The following is a 19,900-nucleotide window of genomic DNA, read 5'->3' as shown; positions in this document are numbered from 1 at the left end:
ATTCACCCCAAGTTGAGGAACACAAGGCTACTAAATCCTGCAAGAAGCTCAGCTCAAGTAGCTAAATTCCCAAATAACTCCTGAATTCACAGGCTTGGGGGGAGCAGCATTATTTTCTTGTTCCCAGTCAGCTTTGTGATAGTTACACAGACCTTTCCCTTCCTTTTAATAATCTGTATTGGGACAAATTTCGACTTTTCTGTAATCAGCACCTGCCAGCATCTGAGCTGGAGCTGTGCTGGAACTGATGAAATTTGGAATTGCCACAGAATTGCTTCTGTTGTTGGTTTATTAATGTTTGGGATTTGTTTGCATTTCCATCACAAGTGACTTGTGAGAAGAGCAAATCTTCCTCAAGGCATTTTATGGAGGGTTAAGCTTAATTTCTGCTGAGTTTGTTTTGTCCATTGCCCGGGGGATGCTCAAGGGGTCTCTGATTTTGGTTTGGCCCTAATTTTCTTCTGATTTGTCTTTATCACTTAAAAACACCTGAAAAATGACTAAAAAGAGTATTGACCAGAGATGTCAAAAGTCCCACCATTTTAGACATATTTGAGGTGGAATTTATTGTTTGGGAACATATTCTGGAGGATTTGTGGCTTCTTGGGGGATATCTGGTAGTATTCTCCATATCTTTGTACTCCAAATGACAAGGTGGATTTGTCTGTAACCTCAAAATGATTCAATCCCACTGGAAACCCCTCAATCTAACCCCAAAATTGCTCAATCCCACCTCAAAATGGCTGGTTCCCACCTCAGCCCCATGCCAAAATTACTCAATTCCACTGCCTCCAGGGTGAGATGGGGTTGGAAGGTGATCGAGAGAAGTGAGATCCAAATTTGAGGTTGTGGGATCAGGATTGTGTGGTGCTGGGTGGTTGTGATTTATTTTGAGAATAAATAAAACTATCAGAATTATTGATTTCTGTCCCATTCCTTTTCTGTCAGCTCTGGTTTGCTTTTCAGAGTGCCGCCTTCTCAGCTGATTTTGTGACCTCCTGTCTCAGACTAAAAAGCAAGATGTGTTCTATTTGCCATCTGTATGGCAGTTGTCCTGTGTTAAGTGGGCAGTTTTTCCTTATCTCTTCCACAATCAATCCCCCCTCAGGGGAGACATCTGCTGATAATGAACCATTGAATGTCACTGCATGACTGATAAGAACTGTAACATCCCATTGTGAGATGTTCCGCCCAGAGGGAGGAGCCAAGAACTCCTACCTGCATCTAGTCTTGAGATTCTGACCTACCAACACAGATTTTTCTGTCCTGGATTTTCCCAGAGGAACAGCTGCCTCTTCCTCTTCCTCTTCAGAGGAAGACTCCCTTTTCTACAGGATCACTTCAACAGATTCACACTCCTGGAGAACTGCAGCCACAGTTCCAATTGGACTGTGACCAACACCCTGTCCAACAGTGTCACATTGTATTCTGGTTCTCTTAGTGTTGTTTTGGTTCACTGCATTGTTCATATTTTCATCTTCTTCCCTAATAAAAACTGTTATTCCTGCTCTCATATTTTTACCTGTGAGCCCCCCTTAATTTCAAATTTATAACAATTCTGAAAGAAAGAGCCTACATTGTTAGAAAAATAGGGCCTTTTTGTTCATAATATAGAGTTTTCTCACATCCATAGAATAGAGTTTTTACTTAGAGTTTTCACTTGTCTGAACATGTTCTCATTTTGCCAGACATTCCAGTAAGTATCTCTCAAGGACAATTCCGTTACAAACTTTTTAGGGAGTTGAAACTGTTTTAGGGAGTTAATGCTGCTAGGCACCTAAACACCTAAGCGAGTATCTTTCAAGGACAGTTCCGTTACGGGCTTAGCAAAACATGTACTCTTGTGAAATGCAAGTAAACGTGCCTAGAGATAACATTTCTTGTTTTGAGAAAATTCCCAGATCACAGGGACAACCTTGAGGAAGACTACTGGCACCACCTAGAGGCAGAAAACGACCACCTAGCAACAGAGTGCGCCTGCGCAGACAAGACATCAGAACGTCACACATCCGGAAGAGAAGACCCAATAAGTGGGGGGGAACGGGAGACAAAGGCGCGGTAGTTGTAATAACTGCCGCCCAGCGCAGCGCTGATTTGCTTTCACTTTCTACCATTAATAAATCTTTTTAATTGGATTAGAAAGCCTATTGTGCTCGTTCATAACAATTTGGTGCCGTGACTCGGATCGGGGATCTGGGGAACCTCTCTCTGAGAGGGGCGCCACGATTCCGCTCCTTTGAGCGGACTCAGACCGGGGTTTCTACCCTCATCCCGACCGACGAACCTAAAAGCCTAGAAAGCGAAAGCAAGAAAGGGAAGCGGGCCCAGGGTACCCCTTAAATTTTGTGCACAAAGTCCGGACGAAGGCGCAGGACGCATAAGTATAAAGGGGATCCGTCCGGGCGGGGTTCGGGATCCCGGAGTACGGCGAGTGTGTGTGTGAATGAGAGGAGAACCGGCAGCCGGATTCTCCAAGCGAGTGTGGACCCTTAGTAGTGCGTTTTCCAGAGCCCGTGAGGGCCTGGGCCACGAACCAGGGGAAGCAATTGTGCTGTCGTGAGTGATTGAAGGTACTCCGGAGGACATGGGGCAGGGGAAGAGCAAGGATAAATCCCCCTCCCCGGTGGGGGTAAAACTTCCCCCAATTCCTAAGGATAGTCCCTTAGGGTTTATGCTGACAAATTGGGAGCACTTTCCAGGGGCACCTGGGAAGGATAAGGCAAAGATGATACACTATTGCATAGAAGTATGGGGAGGACAAGAGATTTCTAAAGGTGTTTTTTGGCCCATCTTTGGGTCCTCAGAGGACTGGGTAAAGCAACTGTTGAATGGTTGGATACACACTAAACAACCTTCTAACCCTGAGGAGAGTGCCTATGCCCGAGTCTGGACAGAAAAGCCGGAGGTGCTCGTGTTTAAACTCTCGGGGGTTTCAGGAGGAAAGAAAAAGAAGGGGCGAGCGGAAGAAGTAATCATTGCACCCCCGCCCTACATTCCCCCTGCGCCAGATGCACCCCCTCCTCCTCCACAATCGGAAGGGAAAGAATCAGACTCAGACTCTGATCAACCCTCAGGCTCGCGTGGTCCTCTTACCCGAAGTAAGACGCAAGACAAACTATTTCCTTTAAGGGAAATGCCGATGGGGGGACCACAGCCGGGGATTGGGTTTATTTCGGTGCCCTTGTGTTCAGGGGATGTTAGAGACTTTAAGAAGGAGATGGGAAATTTGCTAGAAGACCCCCTGGGCGTGGCAGAGTGGGTGGATCAATTTTTAGGTCCTAATATGTACACTTGGGAGGAATTACAATCTATACTTAACATTTTATTCACGGCTGAGGAAAAGAACATGATAAGAACTGCTGGGATGCGGGCCTGGGATGCCCAACCCGCACATGCCCAGCACCCGGCCGATACCAAATGGCCTCTCCAGAATCCCAATTGGAATAACCAGGATGCGGCCCATAGAGCTAACATGCGGGATTTTCGGACCATAATAATTGATGGCATAAAAGAGTCCGTTCCTAGGGGCCAGAATATAAATAAAGCATTTAATGACAGACAAAAGAAGGATGAAACCCCCACTGAATGGTTAGAGAGGTTAAGGAAAAGTTTTCAGCTGTACTCGGGGTTAAACCCGAATGACCCAATGGGACAGGCAATTCTTAAAGTCCAGTTTGTCTCTAAGTCCTGGGATGATATTAGGAGAAAGATACAGAAAATGGATGATTGGCAGGACAGGGATTTAGCAGAATTATTGCGAGAGGCGCAGAAGGTTTATGTCCGAAGAGAGGATGAAAGTCAGAAGAGACAGGTGAAAATGATGGTTGCTGCAGTGAGGGAAAGCAGGCGGGCGGAGGAAGGACAGAAGAGAGTCACTCGGAATAGGGAGGGTGACAAGGGAAGGGTAGGAGAAAGGGTGTGTTATTATTGTGGTAAGAAGGGACATTTCAAGAAGGAGTGCAGAAGGAGGCTTAGGGACGAGGAGGAGTTCAAAATCGAATAGGGGAGTCAGGGGCTCTACTTTATGGGGACCGGGAAATATCAAAAAGAGCCCTTGATAAAATTGAAGGTGGGTCCCCAGGGCCAGGAAATAGATTTCTTGGTCGATACGGGGGCAGAAAGATCTACTATTCAATTTCTGCCTCAGGGCTGTAATTTATCGAAACAGACAGCCACGGTAATAGGGGCTAAGGGGGAACCATTTGAAGTACAAATTATTAAAGGGGTGATGGTAGAATCGGGAACTAAAATGGGGGTGGGTGATTTCCTATTAGTTCCTGAAGCGGACTACAATTTGTTAGGGAGAGACTTGATTGTTGAATTAGGAGTTCAAATTGAGGTGGTAGAGAAGGAGTTAAAGATTAGACTCCGTTCCCTCCGTTTAGAAGACGAAGAGAAAATAAACCCTGAAGTGTGGTATAATCCAGGGACCGTGGGCAAATTAAATATAACCCCATTTACAGTAAAAATCAGAAATCCCGAGGTCCCGGTAAGAATAAAACAGTATCCAATTTCACTAGAAGGGAGAAAAGGGTTAAAACCTGAAATTGAAAGGCTGTTAAACAAAGGACTGCTAGAACCATGCATGTCGCCTTTTAACACCCCTATACTCCCGGTAAAAAAGGCAGATGGATCCTACCGATTGGTGCACGACCTTAGGGAAATTAATAAGCGAACCGTGGCTCGGTTCCCAGTAGTGGCAAATCCCTATACCCTTTTGAGTAAATTAGGACCTGAAAACGAGTGGTATAGTGTCATAGACCTGAAAGATGCCTTTTGGGCCTGCCCTCTGGACGAATCCAGTCGAGATTATTTTGCCTTTGAATGGGAGGACCCTGACACGGGGAGGCGACAGCAACTCAGGTGGGCGGTACTACCTCAAGGTTTTACGGAATCTCCTAATTTATTCGGGCAAGCCCTGGAACAAATTTTGCAAGATTATAAAACAGACCCAGAGGTAAAGCTAGTTCAGTATGTGGATGATTTGTTAATAGCAGGTAAAGAAGAAGACAAAGTCCGGAAGGAAAGTATCAAACTATTAAATTTCCTGGGACTGAAAGGATTGAAAGTTTCTAAAGCAAAACTACAATTTGTAGAGGAGGAAGTTAGGTACCTGGGACATTATTTGAAAAAGGGAGAAAAGAGAATTGATCCAGATAGAGTACAAGCAATCCTATCCCTGCCTTTACCGCAAAATAAACGACAAATTCGTCAGATATTAGGACTTACAGGGTATTGTAGGCAGTGGATTGAGAACTATAGCGGGAAGGCAAGATTTCTGTATCAAAAACTTACCCAAGATGGGCACCTTAAGTGGACAGAGGAGGAAAAATCTAAATTCCAAGAATTAAAAGAAACTCTGGTCCATGCTCCAGGCCTAAGCCTCCCAGATTTAAAGAGGCCCTTCTTTTTATTTGTCAATATTACAGATGGGGTAACTTATGGAGTACTTACCCAGGACTAGGCGGGGAAAAAGAAACCTATTGCATATCTATCTAAAATTTTAGACCCTGTAAGTAGGGGATGGCCGGGCTGTTTACAAATAATTGCAGGCTGTGCAGAGTTAGTAGAAGAAACAAGGAAGATCACCTTTAATGCCACTCTGAAGGTGTTAACTCCACATAACATACGGAGTGTGATGCAGCAAAAAGCGGACAAATGGATCTCTGATGCCAGGCTCCTAAAGTATGAGGGGATTCTATTAGAAACCCCTAATTTCACTTTAGAAACCACCTCATTGCAAAATCCAGCCTCCTTCCTCTTCGGAGAGCCCGAAACTGAATCACTGATGCATGACTGTGTAATCACTATAGAAGAACAAACCAAAATTAGACCTGACCTAGAGGAAGAGGAATTAGAGACTGGAGAAAAATTGTTTGTTGATGGATCATCCAGAGTAGTCGAGGGTCAAAGAAGATCAGGATATGCCATAGTGGGGGGGCCTGACTTAGAAGTAATCGAATCTGGAGCCCTAGACAAAACATGGTCAGCCCAAGCCTGCGAGATATACGCTATCCTAAGAGCCTTGGAACTATTAGAAGGAAAAGAGGGGACCATCTATACAGATTCTAAATATGGATACGGGGTGGTACACACTTTTGGGAAATTATGGGAAGAGAGGGGCCTCGTGAACTCACAGGGAAGGGACTTAATACATCAGAAACTAATAGTAGCCCTCCTGAGGGCTTTGAGAGGCCCTACCAGGATAGCCGTGGTCCATTTAAAAGGGCATCAACGGGGAATGGATTACCGGAGTAGGGGTAACAATGCGGCAGATTATGAGGCAAAGAAGGCTGCAATTATTAAAACACTAACTTTAAGTGAGGGAATTAGGAAGGACCTTGTGGATACCCCAAAGGACCCTGAGTCGACTACCCAGGATAAGCTTATATTTACAATAGAAGAACAGGAGAAGCTTACAAAATTAGGAATAAAAGAGGAATCAGGGAAATGGCTGTTAAAGGATGGGAGGGAAGTTCTACCTAGAGCCATAGCCCAGCGGATGCTCAGTAAATTACACCAGAGAACACACTGGGGCGCTCAAGGACTGGTGGATCACTTTGCCACCCATTATATGACGGTGGGCCTACATGACTTAGCGAAAGGGATTACTAGGAGTTGTCCAACCTGTCTACGGGTAAACAGGAAAAATCTAAAGAAACTACCCCTGGGTGGGAGGCCAGTGGCAAAGAAGCCCTTTTCAAATCTGCAAGTAGACTTTACTGAGCTCCCCAAGATAGGGAGACTAAAATATCTTTTGGTTATAGTGGATCATTTAACACATTATGTGGAAGCAATCCCCACTGCCAGAGAGACAGCTCGGACAGTAACAAAAGCCTTGCTGGAAGAAATAATACCTAGATATGGGGTCCCAGAGACGATAGACTCTGATAAAGGCCCCCATTTTACTTCAAAAATAACACAGATGCTAGCAGAAGCTCTGGGCATAAAATGGGAACAACATACTCCCTGGCATCCACAGAGTTCGGGAAGGGTAGAAAGAATGAATGGGGAAATTAAGAAACAACTCACCAAATTAGTACTTGAAACTAAACTATCCTGGATAAAATGTCTGCCGTTGGCATTATTAAATGTTCGAACTCAGCCACGAGCTGATATAGGACTGTCCCCATTTGAAATGCTGTATGGGATGCCCTATTCCCTAGAAAGAGTTCAAACCAATCCTAACATTACTGATCAAAGTATTAATAAATATTTAACCACTTTAATGAAATATAAAAAACAGTTATGGGAAAAGGGGATGTGGGCCCAAAGACCACCCCTAGATCTTGTGTTACACCAGGTACAACCCGGCGACTGGGTCCTCATCCGGAGCTGGAAGGAAGCATCAATCACCCCAAAGTGGGACGGACCGTACCTGGTTTTAATCACCACTGACTCCGCAGTCCGCACAGCAGAGAAGGGATGGACTCATGCTAGCAGAATAAAGGGGCCGGTGGATCCAACTCAATTCCATACAGCTTCCAGGGAAACAAGCTGGAAAATTGACGGGAAGCCGGGGGATTTAAAGTTAACAGTAAAAAGGACTTACAAATAATTTTCATGAACACTATCAACTCTAAGGACATTTGGGTTGGAGATAACTGGGGACTGCAAGTACAACTGGTTGGAGAAACAAAACCCCCAGGATACTGTAAACGTCTAGAGGATTCAGCCCAGCAGCCCTTCTATCGGTTCATCCGACTTGAAAAGGAGCAGAGACCTTGGGAAGGGGAGGGCCACGCTGAACATCAAATTATTAGAGTAAAGTGTAGCTGGTTAGATTGTCATTGCTACCCCTTTGCCTGTTTTTCCTGCAAAATCTGTAAAGGATTGTGGTGGGCTCACTGCAGAAAGGGGAGAGCTCCAAAAAGTGTATGTCAACGCTGCTGGCTGGAGCAGCGCAAATTGACATCTGAAGTACTAAATTACAAGGTTGCCACTCGGGAATTGACTAAAGGATCCCCTGAGTGGTGGGAGGTTTTCATAAAAGGAATAAACCCTGAATTCCACTGTTACCATTCCAATGAACCCCTGGGTCCATTCCTTACAGATATAGTCCAGGTCAAGTGTCGCAAATTAGTCAAAAGGCTCAGGTGCAACACCCCACAGTTGAATACGAAAAACTGGAACTCCCGGAGATCAAAGTGGGAGAGAGGGAACAACCCCACCCCTGAAGAATATCTCTGCTGTCGAGAAGATGGCTTACCCTGTAACTTGTAGCAACCAAGTTGACAGGCGAGACAGAGAGGTAGGTAGTGGGGATGAGGGGCCCTCCCAAACCTTGAAAAAGAACGTAAATCATCATGGGTATGAGAATGGTGACAACGGAATGAGGGAAAATGGGAATGTAAAACTGAGCATGATAAGTAACATCCTCCCCTGCAGTGCGTATCACTCAATCCTATGGGTTTTTATGTTTGTATGGCTTCCCCTTCAGAGTACCACAGTTAATATACATGAACCCTTTAAATGGACCTTAAGCAGGTGGGAGGATCACGATACCCGTCATATTTTACAGACAATAACGGGACCTGGAGCACCGAGCTTTAAGATTGGGATCTGTGATCTAACTCGAAGTTTAAAATGCGGGCGGCTGTTAAATTTAACAAGCTTCTATATGTGCCCTGCTTCGAACCCAGGGAAGCAATACTGTAATTACCCTGAACATTATTACTGCGCCTATTGGGGCTGTGAAACAATAGCATCAGCGTGGGCTCCGGGTGGAGGATTGGACAAATATTTAAAGGTAGGACATGGACCAGTAGGATGTAAACGACCACGAGAGTGGCCTTGGACTGGGAAAAACTTACTTGGGAACTGCACCTTTCTCTACCTAAATGTCACTCAACCAAGTGATTCTGGATGGTTAATAGGCAAAACATGGGGGGTTAGGCATTGGATAGAAGGACATGATCCAGGGAATCTGATACAAATAAAAAAAGAGGTAGCGCCACATGACCCTAGTCCTATAGGCCCAAATCCAGTAATAAGCAATGACTTAAAGGAGAGTAATAAAACCAGAGATAATGTTATGAAATCAAACAAAGGTAATCAAGAACCTCAACTATTAGTGCAGAAGTATACAACCCTATGGAAAATTATGCAAGCTACTTTTGGAGTTTTGAATCATACTTATCCTAACTTAACCAAGGGATGTTGGCTTTGCTATATGATAAATCCACCCTTTTATGAAGCTATTGGGATTACATCTGAGGCAAGAGAAATAAATGGTACAAATCCAAAAGAGTGTCTCTGGAGAAAGGGGGGAGATAGCGTTTCAGGCATTACACTGTCCCAGGTTAGTGGACAAGGAAGGTGTGTAGGGAAGGTTCCAGCAGATATGCGACACCTCTGCAACACAACAATGAGCATTAGCAGAACAGACAAGCCTTCTGATTGGCTTATGCCAGCAGTCAATACTAAATGGGTATGTCAACAACTTGGAGTTACACCCTGCCTATCGGTAAAAGCCTTTAATAAGTCAGACTTCTGCATTCAAGTTCTAATAATCCCCAGAATCGTATACCATCCAAAAGAATACGTACTAGAACATCAGATAACCCCTGAACACTACCTGGTTAAAAGGGAACCACTTACAGCACTAACGGTAGCAATCTTGCTCAGCATAGGAGGAGCGGGAGTAGGAACAGGGGTCGCTTCCTTAGTAAGTCAAAACCAGGGTATGAAAGCTCTGCGCACATCTGTAGATGAAGATCTGAGTAGAGTAGATAAGGCCATAAGTGAACTAGTTAAATCAGTAAAATCCCTTTCTGAGGTAGTCCTCCAGAACCGAAGGGGATTAGATTTGTTATTCTTACAGCAAGGGGGACTGTGTGTTGCCCTACAAGAAGAATGTTGCACTTATGTAGATCACACAGGTATTGTAAAAGACACGATGGCTGAATTACGCAAACAAATAGAACAATGAAAAAGAGAAAGAGGATCCCAGCAGAGTTGGTATGAATCCTGGCTCACCTATTCTCCCTGGCTAACCACTCTATTATCCACCCTTGCAGGACCAGTAATTTTACTAATTCTAGTACTTACTTTTGGGCCATGTATTCTTAACAAGCTTATTACAATAGTGAAAAATAGGTTAGAAGCTGCACATTTAATGATGGTAAGATCAAAGTACGAGCCACTTAGCGGAGTAGAAACTGAAAATTATTTAGAATTAAGCAAAAGGGAATTAGAGCGCTTTAGTGAACAAAAAGGGGGTTAAAATAAAAAGGGGGGATATTGTTAGAAAAATAGGGCCTTTTTGTTCATAATATAGAGTTTTCTCACATCCATAGAATAGAGTTTTTACTTAGAGTTTTCACTTGTCTGAACATGTTCTCATTTTGCCAGACATTCCAGTAAGTATCTCTCAAGGACAATTCCGTTACAAACTTTTTAGGGAGTTGAAACTGTTTTAGGGAGTTAATGCTGCTAGGCACCTAAACACCTAAGCGAGTATCTTTCAAGGACAGTTCCGTTACGGGCTTAGCAAAACATGTACTCTTGTGAAATGCAAGTAAACGTGCCTAGAGATAACATTTCTTGTTTTGAGAAAATTCCCAGATCACAGGGACAACCTTGAGGAAGACTACTGGCACCACCTAGAGGCAGAAAACGACCACCTAGCAACAGAGTGCGCCTGCGCAGACAAGACATCAGAACGTCACACATCCGGAAGAGAAGACCCAATAAGTGGGGGGGAACTGGAGACAAAGGCGCGGTAGTTGGAATAACTGCCGCCCAGCGCAGCGCTGATTTGCTTTCGCTTTCTACCATTAATAAATCTTTTTAATTGGATTAGAAAGCCTATTGTGCTCGTTCATAACATACATTATTTCATTTCAGGGGAGGCTCCTGCCTTCCTTAGCAGACACCGATCTTTCTAAACCAAAACACCTCCTTTCTCTCCTGCCTTTCTTTGCCTGCTCTGTTTCTCTCTCAGTGTCTCCCTTGACCCAGGGCAGCCCCCACCAAAGGCCCTGCCCTGATTTCATTCCGAGTGCAGGAACTACAACAACCACAGGTGAAGTTATGAAGGCTGGCAGTGAAATGTCACTGTAAGGTCTTGCTCCACTTGGCTTGTGGCTCCTAGTTAAAAGCTTTGTCTTCAAGAGCAGGAACATCTTTTCCTGGCTGGGAACTGGAATTCCAGCCCCTGGGAGTGTGTGCCATGGATCCCAGAGGGGCATTCCCAAGGTTCCCAGGGTGCTGCTCCTGCCGTGCTTCCCAAGAAGCTGTGCAGGGCAGGGGACAAGGTGCAGAAGCTGTGCTGGTTCTGCAGTCCCACAACAGCCCCTGGTTCCAGGAGTTTCCACACTGTCAAGAGCGGTTCCTGGGTTCCATGATGCCCTGCTGTGTCCCCATGGATATTTGGTGTCATGAAGTTCTTCAGTGTCACAATGGCCACCTCGCTCCATGAGATTCCACAGTGTACAAATGGCCTCCTTGGATGGGCAGTGTCACCATGGACCATTTGCTCCATGCAGCCCCACTAGGTCACCATGGACTCCTTGGTTCCATGAGGTTCTGCGGGTGTCTCCATGGTCTCCTTGCATCCACAGTGTCACAATGGACCACTGGATCCATGTGGCCCTGCTGGGTCACCATAGCCCCTTGGTTCCATGGGACCCCAGGGTCACAATTGACTCCTTGCTTCCACGTCACCCCCTCAGTGCCAAAATGGCCCCTTCATTCCATGGGGAACACAAAAGATTTATAGAAACATTCAGCAAATCCTGCTTAACACAGCTGGGAACATCTGTTTGCATTCCAAAGAGAGGTTAAAGGTGAGGCTGGCACCAGCAGCTTCCATCTGCAACAGAGATCCAGGGAAAGGACAGGGAAAGAGAGTTCAGCTGGGAGACTCATAGAATTCCGCTTCCAGAGACCATTTCTGGTCACACTGTCCCTTGTAGAAAGGTGACACCATTCCAGGCAGCCTGTACTGGGCAGGTGGTTCCTGAGTGGGGTTTGTTGTGTAGGAAATCTGCTCAGGCTTTTCCGGTCTTTCTTTCCCAACAGGAAAACTTCTCCTGGGCCTGTGTGCAGGCAGAACCCTGAGGAGAGCAGGTGGGACACAGTGCAATGGGCTGGGACATGGAGCTGCAGAGTTCAGGGACAAGGTTCTGCTGCAGGGCACAGGGATGTCAGTGCCAGGTGGGCAATGTCAGACATGGTGAGGCTGGGGGTGAGGAGCAGCTTGTCCAAACAGCGTCAGTCCTCAGGGGGCTCATTCTTCTACATGCCCAGACCTCCTAAGGAGACACTGAGCATCAAGATCACCTGGGGAATGCTTCTATCAGCTCTTCTCTGAACTCGAAAACAAAACAATATTGCTTTTATAAAAGATAAAAATCAGGAGGTGCACTTGGAAATCTTCCTCCTTACAAGAACTCCAAACTGACTCCAATCAGCTGCACAAGCCCTGGAGATTTTCAGACAATTGAAGGAAGACAAAGAGCACCTGAAGGCTTACTGTATTTTAATAATCCCTATGGTGGATTTGGGGCTGAGTCCAGGACCCTCAGAAGGCTGAAGGAGCTGCTCAGGGAGTCAGAAGCAAAACTCCAAATCCCTTGGAGCATCACTGAAGGAAGGGACTGCCAAAGGCTCCCAGGGACTGGTGAGAGCAGATCCTTGAGGCCAGGATTGCAGGGAGCCCAAGGCTCAGAGCAGGGAACTGCAATGCTGAGCAAGGCCTGGGCTGGCTGGGGGAAGCAGAAAGGCCAAGCCCTGAGCCCAGCCTGGCACAGCAGGGCCTGTCCCTCACGGGTGGCTCGGGGCTGTTTGTGGGGCAGGGGGATGTGAGGGGCAGCAAGGACAAATGTCACAAATCTGCGTGACCCTGCAGATCCTCATGGAACCAAGGGGCCAGTGTGACACTGTGCTGCCTCAAGGAATCAAGGAGACCATTGTGAACTCAGAGACCCCAAGGAACCAAGGGTCCATGGTGACCTTGTGCAGCTGCAGTGTCACAGAGGAGCCGTTGTGACACAGCGAGGGCACACGGAGCTGAAGGGCCATTGTGACACATCACGGCTTTGTGGAACCACGAAGCCATTGTGACACTGCAAGGCCTCATGGAAGCACGGGGCCATTGTGACACTGCAGAAGCAAGGGGAACATTGTGACACTCCAGGGCCTGATGGAACCAAGGAGACTATTGTGACACTGTCCGGTCCCACAGAACCAAGGGAACATGGAACAAGTCTGGTTGGCTGAGCCTCCTAGGGAGCATCTGACAGGTCTGGCTGACCTTGGCATGTCGAGGGCTGCTTCTCATCTGCCCCTGAAGCACTGGGGTGTCGGCCTGATTTTTTAAGATTTTCTAAAACCTTCTGAGTTTACATTCTTGTAGCAAATTTTCTCACACAACTTTCTGTAAATAACTTATTGCTTTGCATTCCTTCATAGAGGAGGAGAAATTTGATGGACAGTAGTTTGTCCAGTGTTGTTGGATAGGTGGTCCTTTCACCCTCCAATCCACTGTCACCTTTGGAAAACAATAAATGTTGGAGTCAGAAATCAATTACATTTCTTTTACCGTCACAAACGCAAAGGTGCCCATCATGTTTACTCATGTCCCATAGTGACATTGGGGCTCTGGGCTTTCCTTCCTATGGGAGAGAACTACTCTTCTCCTCCAGGGGCCTATAGCCAAAACTGGAATTCCTCTTCCAAATTTCCTTATATTGCAAGGATTGTTTATAGATGAATTCTGCCAGGAGAGACAGATCTGGTTGCCTTGGTGACCCAGGGGGCACCTCTCATCTGCCTTTCAAACACTGGGACCATGTGCTTTTCTTTATTATGGGGAAAAAACCATCCATCTCAACCAGGTACCCATGGCCAAAATTGGGCATCTGCCTCCAGAATTCCCTATATCCAGTGATAGCTCCCAGAAAAATGATGCCAGGAATGACAAATATGGCTGGCCTTGGCTTCCTGAGGGATGGCACTCATTTGCCTCTGAAACTCTGGGGCTCTGTGCTTTCCTTCCTAATGAAAAGAATTCATCTTCTTGTCTAGGTGTCCACAGCCAGAACTGAGATTCCACCTCCAAAATGCCCTATGTTCAAGGATAGCCCCTAGATGAAAGTTGTCAGGAGAGAGAGGTCTGGCTGGCTTGGCCTGAGGGTGGCCACCTCTCATCTTCTTCCAGAACACTTGGATTTTGTGCTTTTCTTTCCTATAGGAAAAAAAACATCCATCCTGAGCAGGCGTCCATGGCCAGAACTGGGATTCCACCTCCAAAACTCTGTACATCCAACGATTGCTCCCAATGAAATCTGCCAGGACAGACAGATCTGCCTGCCCTTGGCCTCTTGGGGATGCCTCTCACCTGCTTTCAAAACACTGGGGTCAGTGGTTTCCTTCCAATGAAAAAGAATTGTCCTTCTTCTCAAGGTGTTCATGGTCAAAATTGAGATTCCTTCTCCCAAATTCCATATATCCAAGGATCTCTCCATGACAAAAGCTGCCAGGACAAACAGGTCTGGCTGGCTTGGCCTCTCAAGAGCCACCTCTCTTCACTTCTGTCTTTGAAACACTGGGGCTCTGTGCTTTCTTTCCTATGGAAAAGAATTGTCCTTCTTATCTACACAGAAATGGCTGAAATTGGGGTTCCACTTCCCAAATTCGCTATATCCAAGGGTTGCTTTCAGACAAAAGCTACCAGGACAGAGAAGTCTGGCTGCCTTAGGCCTCTGGTGGAAGCCTTTCATCTATCCCTGAAACACCAGTGTTCCGTGCTTTTCTTCCTGTGGAAAAGAACCATCCTTCTACTTTGGGTGTCCATGACTGAAATTGGGATTCCACCTCTAAAATTCCCTATATCCAAGGGTTGGTCCAGACAAAATCTGCCAGTACCATCAAGTCTGGCTGTCTTTGGCCTCTGGTGGCTGGCCCTGCCACACTGGGGCTTGGTTCTTTCCTTCTCATGGAGATCACTTTGACACTGTGGGCACCTCATGGAACCAAGGGGATCATTGTGGTACCACTGGAGCCCATGGAACCAAGGGGCCATGGTGACACCGCGGGGCTTCATGGACCCAGAGACCATTATGACTCTGTGGGGCCTGATGGAACCATGGAGACCATTGGGACCCTTCAGGGCCTGGTGTCAACAAGGGAGCATTGTGACACCTCAGAGTCTCCTGGAAGCAAGGGACCCCACGCAAGTGAGGGAACATGGAACAGGTCTGGCTGGCTTGGCATGCCAGGGGCCACCTGACAGGTCTGGCTGATGTTGGAATGCCAAGGGCTGCTTTTCATCAGCTCCTGGAGCAAACGGGCTATGTGCTTTCCTTGCTATAGAAAAGAACTGTCTGTGTTCAGATGCCCATCGCCAAAACTGGTATTCTCCCTAAACAATTTCCTGTATGCAAGAGTATGTCTTAGGAAAAAACAGCCAGCTCTGGCTGGCCTTGCACTGTGGTGGTCACCTTTCATCTGCCCTTGAAACAATGGGGCTGTGTTCCTTCATTCCTGTGGAAAAGAAATGGTCTTCTTGTCCATGGTCTATGGCCAAAATTAGAATGTGGCCTCCTAAAGTCCGTATATCCAAGGATTGCTCACAGACAAAAATAGCCAGGACAGACAGGATGGGTTTGCCCTGTCCTCTGGCAATTTTCACAGACCATGAGCTTAATATTTTTATTAGAAAACACCTTGGAGAGGGCCCAGGGATCTCCCAATGAGAGGTTTTGGGGGCTCGAGCACATGACCACTACATATGGACAAGTTAGAGATGAGAAAGCCTGGCTGGGTCTCTCTCTCTTCTGGCCCCACAGAGGTGCCGAGGCCGGCCCAGCCCCGTCTCGGCCGTGGGGCCGGGCGGCTCCTGCCGTGGGGCCGGGCCCCTTCCCAGGGAGCCGCCAGGCGCCATCGGCTGCCGGGCAGGGCAGGGGAGGCCGCGGGGCCGAGGCTGGGCTGTGGCTGCGGGTGCTGACATCTGGCCCTGCCGAGCCCTGCCCCGCCGCCAGCCCGGGCCCGGCCAGGATCCGCCGGGCCCCAGGAGCAGCCCCGGGCCGGGCCGGCTCGGCCAAGGCTCTGCCGCCCTTGGGCTTCGCCCGCAGCCGGCGGGCAGGGCAGGAGAAGCCATCGGCCCCGGCCGTGCTGCTGCTGGGCTCTGGCCTGGCTGCTGAGATCCTGGCCCTGCCCCAGCGCGGCCCAGCCTGACACAGCCCCAGCGCAGCCGCTGCAGAAACCTCCATGGCAAAACAGCTCCGGCCGCAAGCACCGAGCCCGGCCGGGCTCACGGAACCATCTGCAGCCCCGGGAGATATTGACTCTGCCAGTGCTGCCATCCTCCCTCCAGTGAGAGAAAAGGACACAGGGCAGGCACACAGAGGAGCAGCATGGACACACCGAGGGCGGGGAAGAGGAAGTTGAGTCCCAGATGGGAGGGATGAGGAGATGCCTTGATCTTGGGGCTGGAATCCTCTGGTAAAGGTGTGGAGAAGGATGTCATTGATACATCAGACTCTCTTTTTCCCTCTAAGGCATTGAAAAGTATGGGGCGATGACTTGTTTCAGCAAAGGCCTCCATGGTAAAGTAAGCAAATCTTGAAGTAGCTGTGATCTCCCATGACAGGTTTGAACAGAGAAAGGGAGAACAGTGATGAGACCCTGTGCCCTCAGAGAGAGACGAAGACTTCTGTTCCCAGAGATGAAGATGATTTCAGAAAGAGATGAAGAGAACCTTTGCTCTTAAACAGCTCATCTCAAAACTAATATCCCATAACTTGGCATGGCCCATAAGCACATCTGTGGGAAAAGATCGGAGGAAGTTCACAATTGCAGATTTCTCCAGGCAGCTGCTATTTGTGGAAATGAAAAGCCATGAGATAACTTTGAGGAGATGTCTCCATAACATTAAGAAGAGGAACTTCTCTACCGAAGTGAAGTGAAGAAAGACTATTCTAGAGGTGGTAAACTAACTGAAAATTTTAGGTTTTGTCTCTTTACATTGTCAGGTTGTATGGAGAGAGGAAGTGTTCTGAAAATTTTGTTCTGATTCTTATTACTCTTTCTTTAGTTATTGTTAATACAATTTTATTTATACCCTTTTAATATTTTGAGCCTTCTTTGCCTTTCTCCTAATCCTATCTCACAGCAGGAAATGAGTAAGTATATTCTAGTGAGTGCACTGGTAATTAGCCAACACTGAATCCACCACACTAATTGAAGCATTGGCCGAGAAATCTCAAAATGGTGAACCAAAACCACTACAGAAACTTCCTGATGAACTGCACGAGAGCAGAGAGAAATTGAGGCAGACCCATGGTTTGTCAGGACTTGCTTGATCCTAATGAGCCCCGTGGTGCATTTGGAGCTGAGACCTGGAACTTCAGGGCCTGAGAGGAGATTGCACAAACCTTTCCAGGAGTCAAAGTCAGAGGAAAACCGCAAAGTGGTTGGAGTCTAAAGCATTAATGGGAACCACAAAGGTCCATCTATGCCACAGGCTCTTCATGGAGTCCTTGGAGGAGAGAACTGGAGGCCAGGATGGCACAAAAACCTCTCAGAGACTGAAAATGGCACAAAGAACTCTCAAAGTGGAAAGGAAAACCCAAAGTACCTTACAAAAGTTAAGAATCTCAAAGTATTCATGAGCCCCACTGAGTGCCAGTATAAAGCTCCCAAGGGACTCATTAAAGCAGATAATTGGGGCCATGATTGCACAAACCTATCACAGAGTAGATCAAAAGGGAAACATCAAGTACCTTAATAAAACTGAAGTACCTTGAAGCATTAATGGGCCCCACTGAGTGTTGTTCCTGACAAAGCCTCTCCACGGACTAATTACAGCAGATAATTGGGGCCATGATTGCAGAAACCTAACAGAGACTCCAAGGCAAAAGGAAAAGCCAAAGTCCTTTGAAAAACCTGCAGTCCCTGGGAGCAAGAAGGAGCCCCCAGGGCCATTCCTGACCAAGGCTCCCCAGGGACTCCTTCCAGCAGATCCTTGAGGCCACTGGGATGTGGGCATGGGGGGGGATGCTGAGGGCAGGACCAGGGGGTGACAGTGCCCAGGCTGGCTGGGGCTGTGCCAGGAGGCCCCAGGGCCTTAGGACAAGGTGTCTCCTCACAGCCCTTGGTGGCACAGACCCTGCTGTGCCCCAGGGCACCAAGACTTGGCTTTTCTTTGTCCCCACCTGGTATCAGTGCCTCCAGTTCTCTGCTCTGCCTGGGGCCTGGGGACACTTTCTCAGTCATGTCCCTCAGTGGGACCCATTAAAAGTCCAAGAAACTTTGGAGTTGGATTCTGACTTGGAGTTCTGCAGAGGTTTCTGCAGCTCCCTCTCAGGGCCTGATGTTCAGGGCCTGAGCACAAAGCCCCAGAGGGTCATTAAAGTCCTTGTGCTGTGTCTGTGCTGCTGAGCTGGGCCGGGCTCCTGGCACAGAGGGTGATCCTGGTAACCAAGGAGATCTTCAAAAGCACATTTCTCTTGCTGAGCAGCTCTTCTCCCAGCCCAGCAGGGCTGGGGCACTGCCTGCAGCCAGCCCGGGCACAGCACAGAGGCACAGAGAGCTTCAATCAGTCAGGGCTGGGAAGGGGCTGAGAAGTGCCTGGAGCAGAATCACTGCCAGCCCTTGGCACAGGAACCTCTGGCTGTAGGACAATGCAGCTGCAGCTCCTGGAGAGATCTCCTAAAGCTGGAACATGCCAATGCCCACAGAGCCTGTGAGTGCATTCTCTGCTCATCTCCTGTGCAGAGCAGCCAGGGGTGCCCAGGGCTGTCCTGCAGAGCAGGGTCCTGCAGCCCAGGGCGCTGTGCTGGGCCAGGGACTCTGCTGCCTGCCAGGGACAGCTCTCAGCCGGCCCTGGAGCTGCTCCCAGCGCTGGCCAGGAGCTGTGGGGGGAAGGAGCCACCCTGAGCAGGGCAGGTGCTGCTGCTGAGAGGGGCTGGCTGGGGCAGGGCTGCTCCCAGCTCCAAACCTGCCTGGGCACAGCTCTGGAGGACACTTCCCAAAGAAGGTAAGGCTGGGATTGCTGTAAAGGTCAGGAGCTTTCCTGAGAGTGTTTTCAATTTCCTGCTTGGAGCAGGATGGGAATGTTGGGGTGGTGACATAAAGATTTTTGCTTTTTATACATTTTTCATATACTGTAGCTCTGTAAGTTACTATTTTATAATTATAAGACTATAATCCTTACTTAGCTCCATTAAACTCTTAATTACCTTTATCAAACTACTATTATGTACTTATGTAACTGTAATCTTTGCTGATACTTGTATGTTTCCTACCTTTCTCTTAGATTTTAGTACAATATATTGACTGTCTAAATACATTCCTGAAATACTGTATAGTCTTATTATCAGGAAGGGTGTCTACAAGAATAATATTTTGGTATTTGACCACAATGTGAACAGTCATAACCAAAACTGGGGCAAAGAAGTCCTTGGACTTACTGCAATGTGTTGAGTCAGGGGTGTGGAATTGGGGCACTGAATCTCCTACTGGACGTTCCTGTTAAATATACTAATTAATTAACCTTAATGAACTTTTGAAATCAGGGGCTGGATGTTCCTCATCCCCACTGGGACACCTGGAAACTTCCAATAAAGGTATTGTTTTTACTTTACTGTTCTAACACTGTTGCAAGGGTTCTTTTTTAGTCTTTTGATTATAGGCAGCAGGGGGTTGAGAGAAGCAGAATAGAAATTGTAATCCCAGAATGACAGAACATTCTGAGGTGAAGGGAAGTCATCAAAGGTATGTTTGAACATTTACAGAGACTCCAGAACTGTGACTTTGGCTGGTCAGTGTCTCTGCTGGGAGCCTCCCAAAGGGCCTTCAGCCACTCCTCAGCCCTGGGCAGCAGCAGCATCACCTCTGCAGGGCCCAGCAGGGCTCTCCTGAGCTGCCCTTGCCCAGCTGCACACAGAGCCTG

At 47.5% G+C, this 19,900-nt stretch overlaps 1 protein-coding gene across 1 annotated transcript in view; it reads left to right on the top strand.

The window, feature by feature from the left end:
* LOC110469778 (uncharacterized) overlaps positions 1–19,900 on the top strand; it is a gene marked incomplete at its 5' end in the record, with an annotated part of 706,345 nt that overhangs the window by 97,636 nt on the left and 588,809 nt on the right. Inside the window, 1 exon segment of the mRNA XM_077790762.1 lies at positions 10,235–10,244. Within this exon segment, the coding sequence (XP_077646888.1) occupies positions 10,235–10,244 (10 nt within the window).

The sequence above is a fragment of the Lonchura striata genome, unplaced genomic scaffold (genome assembly GCF_046129695.1).
Source record: "Lonchura striata isolate bLonStr1 unplaced genomic scaffold, bLonStr1.mat Scaffold_85, whole genome shotgun sequence".
In the NCBI taxonomy this organism is placed as follows: Eukaryota; Metazoa; Chordata; class Aves; order Passeriformes; family Estrildidae; genus Lonchura; species Lonchura striata.
This window is presented reverse-complemented; position numbering and strand designations above follow the sequence as displayed.